Here is a 12,552-nt window from a genome sequence, read left to right on the forward strand (position 1 = left end):
ACCAGTAATCTGACCAAGCAATGAAAGTTCACATGTAGGATCACCTTGCACCGATTTGAAAAAACCCCCCAAAACATATTCTATTCGCTTTTAACTTGTAACGGACTGAATACTCATGCAGATATCTGCAAACTTAAATAATATTTTATTCTTAACACTGAACAAATCTTTAAAACTGTCCAATCAACATCATTAATGTTTTACACACCATGCATTCATGAAGTTTCACTCATTTCATTGAAAACAGGCACCGATATTCAAACTCTGTGACAGTCTCGTATTTATTACAAACATAGCATAACTGTAAAAGCTACAAATCCAGCTGTGTAGGTAAGAAGGGAGTTTGTAAATTTCATCTTTAATTTTATTTCTCAAGAATCTTACAACATTTCAATTTATGAAAAAAAAAAGCAAAAATCTGATTCTTGAAGAGATATAGCATAATTAGATCATCTTTGGCATCTTAAAGCTGCAGAAATACAACAATCATCACAACATATAATCAACACATGGCAGCAGAATTATTTGTTTCTGACTGTAAAATAGCGTGGAGCATCTGTTGCTGCTGGACTCCAATTTCCTGCTGAGAGATAGAAAGAGGGAGAGGGAGAGCATATATTTACAAAATTAGCATGTGCTTTAATTTATCCAAAAGAAACATCTTGGATAACAAAGTTTTTACATGATTGACGAGGATGTTATTTACCATTTTGTTGTTCGGGTCGCTAGTTCTCACCTTCACTGGCGTCTAAAACAGAAACCGGATATCAGAACAGTTTATTTTAAAAAGGGACAGTATTATTTTCCAGGCTTACATTGTCATTTTATAACACAATCGAGCAACTATGTTACTTTTAGTTGTTATAAAAACACAATACATTTCTTATAAGACTTAAAAGATTTTTGACTTTGCAACTTAAAACCCTGGAAGTGGGCCCCTGTCTCTTTAAGAAGCTCCTGCTCTTTCTGAAACTCCGCCTCCTCATAACAACATCGCTCCTCTGTTAACCCTTTAACAATGTTTTTATTACCATTGAAATAAGAAGTACCTCATAAAGTGAGCTCATGAGATACCAATTCAAAACAACCAGTGTTTGCCAATTGCTGCAGGCTAGTCTGAAGGAGCAGAGTGCAGGAGTTGTGGGGGAAGGACTGCTCTGTGAGGCGGAAACTCAGAAGCTTGGAAGCTGCAGCCCTGAGGAGGAGCTTCGTCTTGAAGGCGGAGCTAAGTCCACCCAGGTATTTTGCACAGCTGAATGGTTGCCATGGGCGATTAAAAGATTTCTCAAAGATGCATGAAAGAATCAAGGCAACACTACTAGTACCGTATTTTCGGGACTATAGATCAGAACCGTAATCAATGTCCATCAGAAGGTACTTGAGAATAACTAGAAAAGTCAAATGTGGCAAGACAGTTTGACCTCCCAAAAAATAAGTAAATAAATGCATTTATAGATAAAATAATAATAATAATAATAATAATAATAATAATAATAATAATAATAATAATAATAATAATAATAATAATAATAATAATAATAATAATAATGTCACTGACCTTTCATGTCCTGGTCTCACATTATCGTAAACAGAACCTTCCTCTGGATGATGACGCCTCTCTGTTAAAATGGCAACATGGAGGAAAATTTTAATTTACAATCCACTGAATGTTTTCTAACGACTCCTCTTTGTGAAGAGTTAAAGTTCAGAGTATTTCACAGCATTGTCAAATTCATCTGACTTTAATCTCCTTTAAATCACTTGGATGTCGAGGTCTGTCTTAAAACATGAACGTTACCATTTCCATTGGCTCCAGGTGGATGAACTGTCTCATACAGGGAGGTGGTGCCTGCAGTGAACCAAAACATTTCAAGATTAAAGTTCTGATCTGAAGGCAATTATATTAATCATATCACTTTTCTGTCTTACTTTTTCCATTGACTATAATCTTTTGTAATTACGACCCATTTGCCCTGATCAAACTCATGGAAATAACTTAACTGTATTTTATTATGTTGAGCAGCAGAGCCATGACTTCGGTGCATTAATTGTGACAAAACGTTCAGCACAAACAAAGTTCAATTATTAGAAATAATTAGCTCCATTTGGACTTTGAGCCTTTAAATTATATTTGCTTTTATGAAGATGAATCAACAAAACAAAGAAAACAAGTTCTTATAAATAATAATGACATTTATTTGGTGACCAACCATGCAGCAGAGAGCTGTAAAGGTGACCTTCGGTCTGATCCACTCCATGATTGGTGGCAGAGCTCTGGCTGCTGAACAATTTAAAAATATTAAAGTGAATTAAAGGTAAAAATGCATGAAAGAATCAGAAGTTCATGTTTTAAATGAGAAGATATTACAAACAGACCGGACGCAGCATAAATCTGTGGAAGATTGAAAAATGAATTGGCGTCATTAACACCAGAATTAAATAGATGAAATGTATTTTAAAAAAAATTACAGATACATATTATCATTTAATAAAGTGTTTTTGGTGATAAAGTAATCTGATTTAGTGTGGGAAGAAAATGTTCTCACCATTGGACCGTTTGTATCGCCACAACAAGAGCAGGAGGACGACGAGAACGATTCCACTAATCGATCCAACAATTAAGAGCACAAGAAACGAAGAGCTGACTGGACTGGACACTGGAAAACATAAGTAATTTATTGTTAGTTATTATTATACCCCAAGACATGATTTCCTGCTAAAAAATGTAAATGTGACATCAAGGAATGTGACATTCTCAGTCTCTGTATGGATTTTTCTCAAAGAGCTCAATGGTTTTATTGCATAAACTGAATTAAATGGTTTATCTGAAGTTAAAAAAAGTCATGAAGCTTTGCTGTAGGAACGCTCATCTGTAAATATTTGTTAGACATGATGATAATGATACCAATAACATTTAAATGAGAAATGAAGCTAAGACCTTCACTGTAAACAAGAAACATTAACAAGGAAATAAATGTCATTAGTGCTTTTGTAGCGTTTATGTATTTTTTAATAGAATTATTTGGATTGAAGTTTAAATGTGGAAAAATGGACACTGACATGTATCCTGACATACTTTGGTTCCTCATGATTAACCTTTAGGGTAGATGGATAAAGACAGGTTTTGTTATCCGTATATTTCCATGATCCCAGGTCAGAAACAAGCAGGAAGTGATAATCAACACTATTAACTCAATACTTGGCCGGGATATTTATCAAACTCTGTAAACTGTGTTTTTTTATGATTACAAAAATAGATATTCAATTATTAGTACATTCAGGGAGATGCTCATCTGTGTTGGGCTGGCCCAAAAAACATCATGACTCACCTGACACAGACACTGGGATCTTTTCACTCCACTTTGTCTCAGAATACCAGTCGTCTCTGCGTCTACACTGACACATGTAGTCTCCACTGCTGGACTCATTAACACTGACAGTCAGGTGTTTATCATTTCCCACTTTTACAGGTTTCCCAGATCTCTTCCAGTCACACGTCCACTCAGTGGTTTCTCCCCCCTGGATCTCACATGTCAGAGTGATCAACTCACGTCGAGTCACAAATACCTCGTTGGAAACTGTTTTCATCAGATATGGACAGTTGAAAAACAAACCAAAACATGAAAATAAATTAAAAATACCTCATAAGTTTAAGCTCAAGTGTAAAGAATAATTAACTGCATTTTAACAAAAGTATTTGAACTTACAGGTTATATTGAAGCTCACTTCGTCACTTACAACACTGTAATAGTCTCCATTTCCTCTCTTTCCCATACATTGGTATATTCCTCCTTTTGTTACTTTAATATCTCTGTTTCCTTCTTCAGTGAGTTCAACTTCAGGTGTGTTTTGGGTCTTTCTTAACCATCTGTATTTCCATCCAGTAGAGGGCTCCACTGAGCAGCTCAGTGTCACACTGCCCCCTACTGGTATGGTTGTAGGACCTGCAGTCAGTTTGGCTTTGGGTTGAGCTGATGTTAAAATAAAACCGTCAGTTAACATTTTAGTTATTCTTCAGTCAGATTGAGCACAAATATTCAAATGTCTCATCATAATATAAGACAAAAATCGATAATTGAGTTTCTCTAATGGGAATGACATGTTATCTTGAAATAGTTATCTTAATTTAAAGACCCAAATAAAAACAAGAAAACAAAGAAAAACAAAAATAAATTATGCTATTGTGTGATTAGCTCACCTAATGAAACATAACTTTATGTATAAAATAGTAAGTTTAATTGTATTTCATAGAATTTGGGTTTTCTGTGGATGCAACTGCTGAGGTCAAAATATCATTATGGGAGGAACAAAAAAAAAGGTAAAATGATTTTCTACATATAGATTTAACTTACAGAGGAGTTAACATGTGTATTAACTACACAACTCTAAATATTGTACAAATCTGGTAGAAAAAGATCATTTGGACTCACCAGTAACAGTTAAAGAGACAGTATCACTGCAGTTGGTATCATTGGAGCTCTTCCTGAGTCCACAGCACTGGTATTCACCACTCTGATCGATTTGGATACCTTGTAATGTGTAGCTTTTGTGCGTATTGTATTGAATAAATTGTTTTCCATTTCTTGTAAGCTCATATTGCCAGTCTGTCTCTTCTCCTTCACTCATGTCACAAATGAACGTCACGCTCTCTCCAGGATGAAAAGTCGACCAGTTGGGATCAATAATCAGGTTTGCATCTAAAACGCAGCACAACACAATTAGCACATTTATCATGCAGTTTATACGGACGAGCCTCATTCTGAGTTTATAAATAAATATGAAAAACAAAACAGAAAATACCTTCAGCATGTCCGCAGCACAGCAGTGAATTCATCACTAAAATAAAACCTAAAACATTTGTCATTATAAATTTTACAATAAACAGCTTTTCAAAATGTTTGCACAGAAATGTTTGTGTTAGTAGTTTTTCACTGAAATAACTTGTCTGAAGTTGCAGCAAACTTAACAAGAACAAATGATTAAACTAAGTAAAATTACACAAATATAATGGAAGATAAAGTAGAAATTACAGCAGACAAGATGTCAAAGACGATGTTCTTCTAATCTCCGTCCTTCATACAGATCAAGTGATCTACTTACAGAGTGAGACCAGAACCCTGGGTGAGATGTTCCCCATCCTGACCTCAACCTGGAACCATGTGTTGCTCTGCGTTGGTCCAATAATCTTCCTTTCATAACAAGTTGCCTCTGCAGCGTCTCCAGAGAAATGGAGCCGCCTGAAACAGGATCGACGTTTTATCTGACAATGACGGGACGTTTATTTTAAACACTGACATCAATGCACTGAGTTTCTGCTGCGACGTTTCCGGTCCAATGATGAGAAGTTGTGGTAAAAGAAGAACAGGACTTTTTTTTTTCTTTTTTTTTCTAAAAGGTTTAAATATGATTATTAGAGAAGTGTATCTTGCTTTTGTTTTTAGTGAAAACCATAAAATAAAATTCTCTTTAAATAAACTGTAAACTGCATTATTGTAATTTTTAAATGTTTAATCCTCTACTTAGTTTGTGTTGCCTGGCAAACAAACCGTAAAATCCCCTTCTCACCTAAAAACAACTGATGAGTGAGAATGATCTCACCTTTCACAGATATATAAGGTCTTAGGTGTGAATAAACAGATATGAGATCAGACAGTGAGAAATAGTTTGGAGTTTAAATAGATTTAATAAGAAACTCTAAAAATGTACGGAGAGTGAAAAAAAGTTTCTGTGTTTGATTTAGCAGCGTCTGTTTGTGAGAAAGAAGGATGAAAAATCTTCTTTTCATCTGAATAATCATACACTGACCTTTAACTTGATCCTAACTTTAGCCTCATCTACAATATGTCATATATTAATTTATTAGCTCAGCGTAAAGAAGCCATTAGCAGCTCTGCTAACCCAGCATTAGTTGTGGCTGTGAGGTTGTGGAAAAGCATTTGGTTTTCTAATGGCGCTTAATTTGCAGTTTTCTATACTAAATATTTCACTTTAGTCCAGATCTTCCACCAAGAGACGAGGAAACACTACAGAGTTTCCTGCAGAAACTCTATAAATACAATCATCTTCAGTGACATCCTGCTCAAGAAGTGTTGACCAAAGAAGCAGAAGTCCACTTTAATGGTATGACGACTCAGCACTGCCCTCGTGTGGCAGGCTTTTGAATACAGACTGCAGGCCATTGTTTCAGAGTTTAGGTCTGGCTCTTCTTTCCTGGTGTTTTAATCTAAATTGTCCCATTTATTCTAGTTTCAGAATTAATAATATCTGTTTCAAGACTCTCTGAATTGTTGTTTGTGCTAAGCTAACATGGTTGTTGCAGCTGCAGGCAGCAGCTGTGTTTTTAGTGAGGATGAGGATGTTGAGCTTGATGATGGATTTGTGAGATGTTCTGCTGCCGTTTCCATCACAGCCAGTCAGACTGGATGGAGCAGGTTCATGTGAAGCAGCAGAATCCTGCAGACACACAAGTTTTCTTCCTGGATGAATCACCGGACATTCAGCCCTTTTCTGGAACTCTGACAAAAATGACTAATTAATAGCACCATCTGCTGGCCACTATCTGTAAGCACAAGTCACTGACAGAAGAAGTCTGGTGGGATTTTTTTTCCCCCCACCAAGGTTCACAGATTAAATAGATAATGTTCACTGTTGTTATCAGGACATAAAGTAAAACACACTTTTCTTTACTTTGCATATCTGAAAATAACATTTTAATTAATTTTGTATCAGTTTCTGCATCTCCAACTGCTACTCCACTGTTTAAATTTTGCAACTCTCTAAAAATAACAATATTGTAAAAATACATTGATGTTTGTTTTATTTTCCTCCTGATACTTAAAACCTAGAAAGAGCAAAACCCAAAAATGTTCTTTCATTAAAGCTCTTAGCCTTTTTATAAATTAGTTTTCGGTCATCTATTATTTCTTAAAGCAGCATGTCGGTTTGACACTCTATAAAAACAGAACAAATCCTGAACAAATGATGATAAATTAACACACTGTGATGATTGGAGCTGATTGTCATTTTTGCCTTTTCCACCACAGAGCCAAACACTCTGGATGGAGCAGGTTCATGTGAAGCAGCAGAATCCTGAACACACACAAGTTTTCTTCCTGTGTCACATGATTGAACTGACGGCCAGTTTCTGGACCGATAACTTGGAAAACTATGACTCAATGTCACCATCTGCTGGCCACTAGCTGTAAATACAAGTCAGAGTGTCTTTTATTAATGAATCATTTAAATAATTAATGTCTTTTGTAGAACAGGGTATTTATGTATGTTTAATTATAATTATTTTTGACAATACTGAAAATTGCAAGATATCCACAAAAGCTCTTAGTAGCAAACTTTTAGAATATAAAATGTGATTTATTAAAAAATTACATTTAATTTACAACAAATGTTAAATTCTTTATTTTTCTCATTTGTTTGTGCTGCAGTACAACAATAAAGACCATTAGGAAACACAACCTACTATTTAATGAATACCTGAATTACGTCACCGTGTTGTGGCGGTAAGAGAGCGCCCCCCACTGGCAAGAAGATACATGCACACAACAAACTCGTCCATATACATAAGAAATAAAAGAAAAAAACGAAGAACAAAGACAGGATTAATTCTGAATCAAAAATAGGGTTGTATTAATTAACTGATTCTCAACCCATTACATCAGCCTTAAAAGGACATTTCTTCCAAATACAAAAAAACAAAAAACTTTTGAATTTAAAGGAAAAAAGTATTTTTACATATCCCCCCGTATTTACCATTGTACTGTTGAGAAATTCAAAATAATTTGAGTAATTTTAATTAACTCAAAACAGGAAAAGTTTTGTTTGATGTAATGTCAGAATGGCAAAAAGGAAGCATTTATTCTTATAGAGTGTGTTATTAATACACACACTCTGTATATTAAAGCAAAGTAAAGCAGAACTGCCAGCATAATAAAAAACTGGAATTGTTGAGAGGGATTATTTTAAACGCGCACAAAGCAACAGCTAAAATCAGTTTTATGAAAGGTTAATATTTGGCTTTTTACAATGGATCCTACAAATATGACATGAGTTAGAAGCTGTAGACCGAACTACACCTAGATGGTGTTATTGTTCTCTGGTCCCGAGTCGATTTCAGAATAAACAGCCTCTTCTTTTGCTCCAGGGCGCCCCCTGCCTGTGAAAGGACAACGACTGTAAGACTTCAATGTACTTTTTTCTAAACAAATTTTTTTTTTTCTTTTACTCGCTTTAAATTTTACATTTCTACAATAACTTTTCCTGTAAATTCTTAATTCTAAGTACAATAAGCACAAATTCACTTTTGGTTTATTTTATGTTTGAATATTTTATCACATGTCTGAATATTTATATTTTTACATACACGAGGACGGTTTACAGTGTGTAAAAACATTTAAGCATTTCTATTTTGTAAAAATAAAAAAAGTTTTGTTTTTGTCTAACATTGGTTGATAGTGATGGAAAGTACCATATTGTTAAATTGGAGTTGACTGTACCTTTCATTTCTGACTCCAGACGATAGTAAACAGCGCCCTCTACTGGTTTATTTGGAGCACCTGTTCAAATAAACAAGTCACAATTTCGAAGTGATCTAAACAAGGCTGATTTTTTTCCCTCTTTAAGTTGTTTTTGTGACTTACTCTTTTCCCCAAAGTTTTTCGGTTCAATGAGAGAGTAGGTTGCATCCCCGGGTTTATCTGCCACTAAAACATTTCAGGATTTTTCAGATCAGTTACCTGCATTTGAACATGCAGCAGTTATATCTGGTGGAAAAGATTCACTGTACCTTTTCCGCTGGAGTCTGAGAAGTTGACCGACTCATAGATATGATCGCCGCCTGCAGTGCAGGAAAAAAAGTGAACAGAATATTGCATTAACACACACGCAGCATTCTCTTTATCTCTTTTATTTCAGTGAGCAAATTCTAAAGCGTTCCTTACTGAATATGTAAACGCAATCTTATCAGTACAAATGAGAACATAGCTAAAAATATCTACAGGACAAAAATTGCTTAACTTCTGAACATGCAGAGGAGAGCTGCTCTCATCAGTGTCATTCTTGTTTAATCCATTATTTACTCCACAGCTGATTTTTGACAGTTTCCACCTAAAACAGTGTTAATGGTGGAAATCTTTTCACAAAAATGTAGCAATTTTAGGTATTTGAGGTGAAGTGATGCGATTAACTCACCCGGGGCAGCGAAAATCTGTGAAAAACAAATATATTCTTTTAACACTCCATTGTTCAAATATTGTTTTTTATACCTTCACAATGAGCAATCTCACCGTTGGACCGCCTGTAGTACCACAGTAACACCAGAAGAAGAACCAGGAGGATCCCACCAACAGGTCCGATGATCATAGGGACGACAGATGAAGAGTGGACAGGAGTGGACACTGATACTGGAAGGAACAGTGTCACGTTCATTTTGGGTTTTGTTTATTTTTTATTTAATGTCATTTACTTCTTACTCTTACTATTAGAAAAATAGAGTTTACACGTAAAACCTAAAATGTAAACTAAAACGAAAATAAAACTCAACAAAACATGTCGACTACAGGAGACACATTTTGTCCGCCAGCTGAGCAGAAACCCCACCTACAACCGTCTTACTGACAGACACGTTTCCATAGCAACTTCTAAATCTAAATCCTAAATCCACACTATGCTGTTTAAATATGATCAAAGAAATGTTTACAGAAATATGTTGAATACCATTATCAATGTTAGATCTCATCAACATAATGTTGCATAAAACCTAAATGTTCATTTTAAGGGGAAAAAAGTTTTTTCTTTAGAAAGAAGGAAACATGTTCCCTATTTCCTGTTTGCAAATTGTGTCATTTTGTGGGTAGTACAGTCTTTTTTTGAAATTAGGTTTTAATCTTATGTGCAGTCTTTAGACAAAATGTTTTTGTTTATTATGCATCCACAGTTATTATGCATCTACATCAACAACATATTCACCCAATGGAAAACATCTTAAAAGCATTTTCATATTCTAGCTTTTTCTCCGCAAACGTCTTGACATGCCTCTTCAAAGTAATTTATTACTGAAAATATTTAGAAATTTTAGGTATTTATATCATTTCCACATATAGGCCCATCTTTTCAACTGAGAATAAAATGTGCAGCCACAGTTAAAATCAGACAGGAGGGGCCAGTGTGAATACATTTTCAACCAGTGGCACATCTGCTTGCGATGAGGTTAACATTGTAGTCCCATGATTTAGTAGAGAAAAAAACCCACAAATACTGTATCATTTGAATGGAATATAATCAGAATATTTAAACTGTGTTTTGTATTTGCAGAGCGCATTTCAGCAACAAGGCAGTTCAAAGGGTTTTGAAGTGACTGTTCTGGATGATGCTCTGCTAGTCTTTGGGCTCCGACCAAAACCAGCCGCTTGGTTTTGTTATGTATTGAGCTGATCCTGATGAAAAAAGGAATGTGACTCACCTGACACAGACACTGGGATCTTTTCACTCCACTTTGTCACAGAATACCAGTCGTCTCTGCGTCTACACCGACACATGTAGTCTCCACTGCCAGACTCATCACTGACAGTCAGGTGTTTATCATTTCCCACTTTTACAGGTTTCCCAGATCTCTTCCATTCACACGTCCACTCAGTGGTTTCTCCTCCCTGGACCTCACATGTCAGAGTGATCGACTCACCACTGAAGATCTGAGTCCGGTTTGGTCGTCGAGTCACAAAAACCTCGTTGGAAACTGTTTACATCAGATAGGGACAGTTGCAAAACAAACCAAAACATGAAAATAAATTAAAAAAAAACATCTCATGAGTTTAAGCTCAAGTGCAAACAGTAATCAACTGCATTTTAACAAAAGTATTTGAACTTACAGGTTATATTGAAGCTCACTTCGTCACTTACAAGACTGGGATAGTCTCCATTTCCTCTCTTTCCAATACATCGGTATATTCCTCCTTGTGTTACTTTAATATCTCTGTTTCCTTCTTCAGTGAGTTCAACTTCAGGTGTGTTTTGGGTCCTTCTGACCCATCTGTATTTCCATCCAGCAGAGGGCTCCACTGAGCAGCTCAGTGTCACACTGCCCCCTACTGGTATGGTTGTGGGACCTGCAGTCAGTTTGGCTTTGGGTTGAGCTGATGTTAAAATAAAATCGTCAGTTAACACATTTAGTTATTCGTCAGTCAGATTGAGCACAAATATTCAAATGTCTCATCATAATATTAGACAAAAATCTATAATTGAGTTCCTCTAATGGGAATGACGTGTTATCTTGAAATAGTTAACTTAATTTAAAGACTCAAATAAAAAGAAGAAAACAAAGAAAAACAAAAATAAATTATGCTATTCTGTGATTAGCTCACCTAATGAAACATAACTTTATATATAAAATAGTAAGTTTAATTGTATTTCATAGAATTTGGGTTTTCTGTGGTTGCAACTGCTGAGGTCAAAATATCATTATGGGAGGAACAAAAAAAAAAGCTAAAATGATTTCCTGCATATAGATTTAACTTACAGAGGAGTAAACATGTGTATTAACTACACAACTCTCAATATTGTACAAATCTGGTAGAAAAAGATCATTTGGACTCACCAGTAACAGTTAAAGAGACAGTATCACTGCAGTCGGTATCATCAGAGCTCTTCCTGAGTCCACAGCACTGGTATTCACCACTCTGATCGATTTGGATACCTTGTAATGTGTAGCTTTTGTGCGTATTGTATTGAATAAATTGTTTTTCATTTCTTCTAATCTCATATTGCCAGTCGGTCTCTTCTCCTTCACTCATGTCACAAATGAACGTCACGCTCTCTCCAGGATGAAAAGTCGACCAGTTGGGATCAATAATCAGGTTTGCGTCTAAAACGCAGCACAACACAATTAGCACATTTATCATGCAGTTTATACGGACGTGCCTCATTCTGAGTTTATAAATAAATATGAAAAATAAAACAGAAAATACCTTCAGCATGTCCGCAGCAGAGGAGTGAATTCATCACTAAAATAAAACCTAAAACTTTTGTCATTATAAACATTAAAAGTTCACATAAACAGGCGCAGAGTGTCGCTCCGTAACGTCCAGCTCTGACACCAACAAGTTCTTTTCATGTCACCAAAGTTTCCGATCAGTATCACTAGTTTCCTGTTTTGTGATCTCATTTTTTTTAATCTTTATCTGAAAAACATCACAGCAGTTCTACCACAGAATATTTGGACATTTCCCACGCAGTGTTTTGTCAGTTTTTTAACTTCCTTAAACTAAGGTGACTCACAACAAATGAAAAGACATACCCCAGTTAAACGTTTTAGGTAACCATTTGTTTAAAGGTTAATGTTTACTTCTTAAATTAAAAGATTTATTTGATCGAAAACTAGACAAAAATATGATGTGCAAAACAAACAAAAAAATCCTGAAAAACCTTCTGGAGATAGAAGAGAACGAAGATGACACACATTTTGCACATCATTACTTTAGTGAACCTTCTAATATATAGAATTTTTCTCATTAAAAGGCTAAAACTTTTGCCATTATAAACAAA

General features: G+C 35.3%; 1 protein-coding gene across 1 annotated transcript; it reads right to left on the reverse strand.

The window, feature by feature from the left end:
* Positions 1-706: 706 nt before the first annotated feature.
* On the reverse strand, positions 707-12,131 carry LOC122820621. The gene is made up of 20 exons (XM_044098196.1): positions 11,976-12,131; positions 11,606-11,872; positions 10,881-11,144; positions 10,475-10,747; positions 9,300-9,416; positions 9,205-9,220; positions 9,038-9,120; positions 8,801-8,851; positions 8,655-8,717; positions 8,511-8,570; positions 8,093-8,170; positions 4,431-4,697; positions 3,708-3,971; positions 3,330-3,578; positions 2,547-2,657; positions 2,377-2,392; positions 2,211-2,281; positions 1,799-1,849; positions 1,559-1,619; positions 707-748 (listed from the first exon to the last, which is right to left on the reverse strand). The coding sequence occupies exons 1-20, from the start codon at positions 12,046-12,048 to the stop codon at positions 739-741; spliced, it is 2,445 nt and encodes an 814-aa protein (XP_043954131.1). The 5' UTR covers positions 12,049-12,131; the 3' UTR covers positions 707-738.
* Between the last annotated feature and the right edge of the window lie 421 nt (positions 12,132-12,552).

The sequence above is a fragment of the Gambusia affinis genome, linkage group LG18 (assembly GCF_019740435.1).
Source record: "Gambusia affinis linkage group LG18, SWU_Gaff_1.0, whole genome shotgun sequence".
In the NCBI taxonomy this organism is placed as follows: Eukaryota; Metazoa; Chordata; class Actinopteri; order Cyprinodontiformes; family Poeciliidae; genus Gambusia; species Gambusia affinis.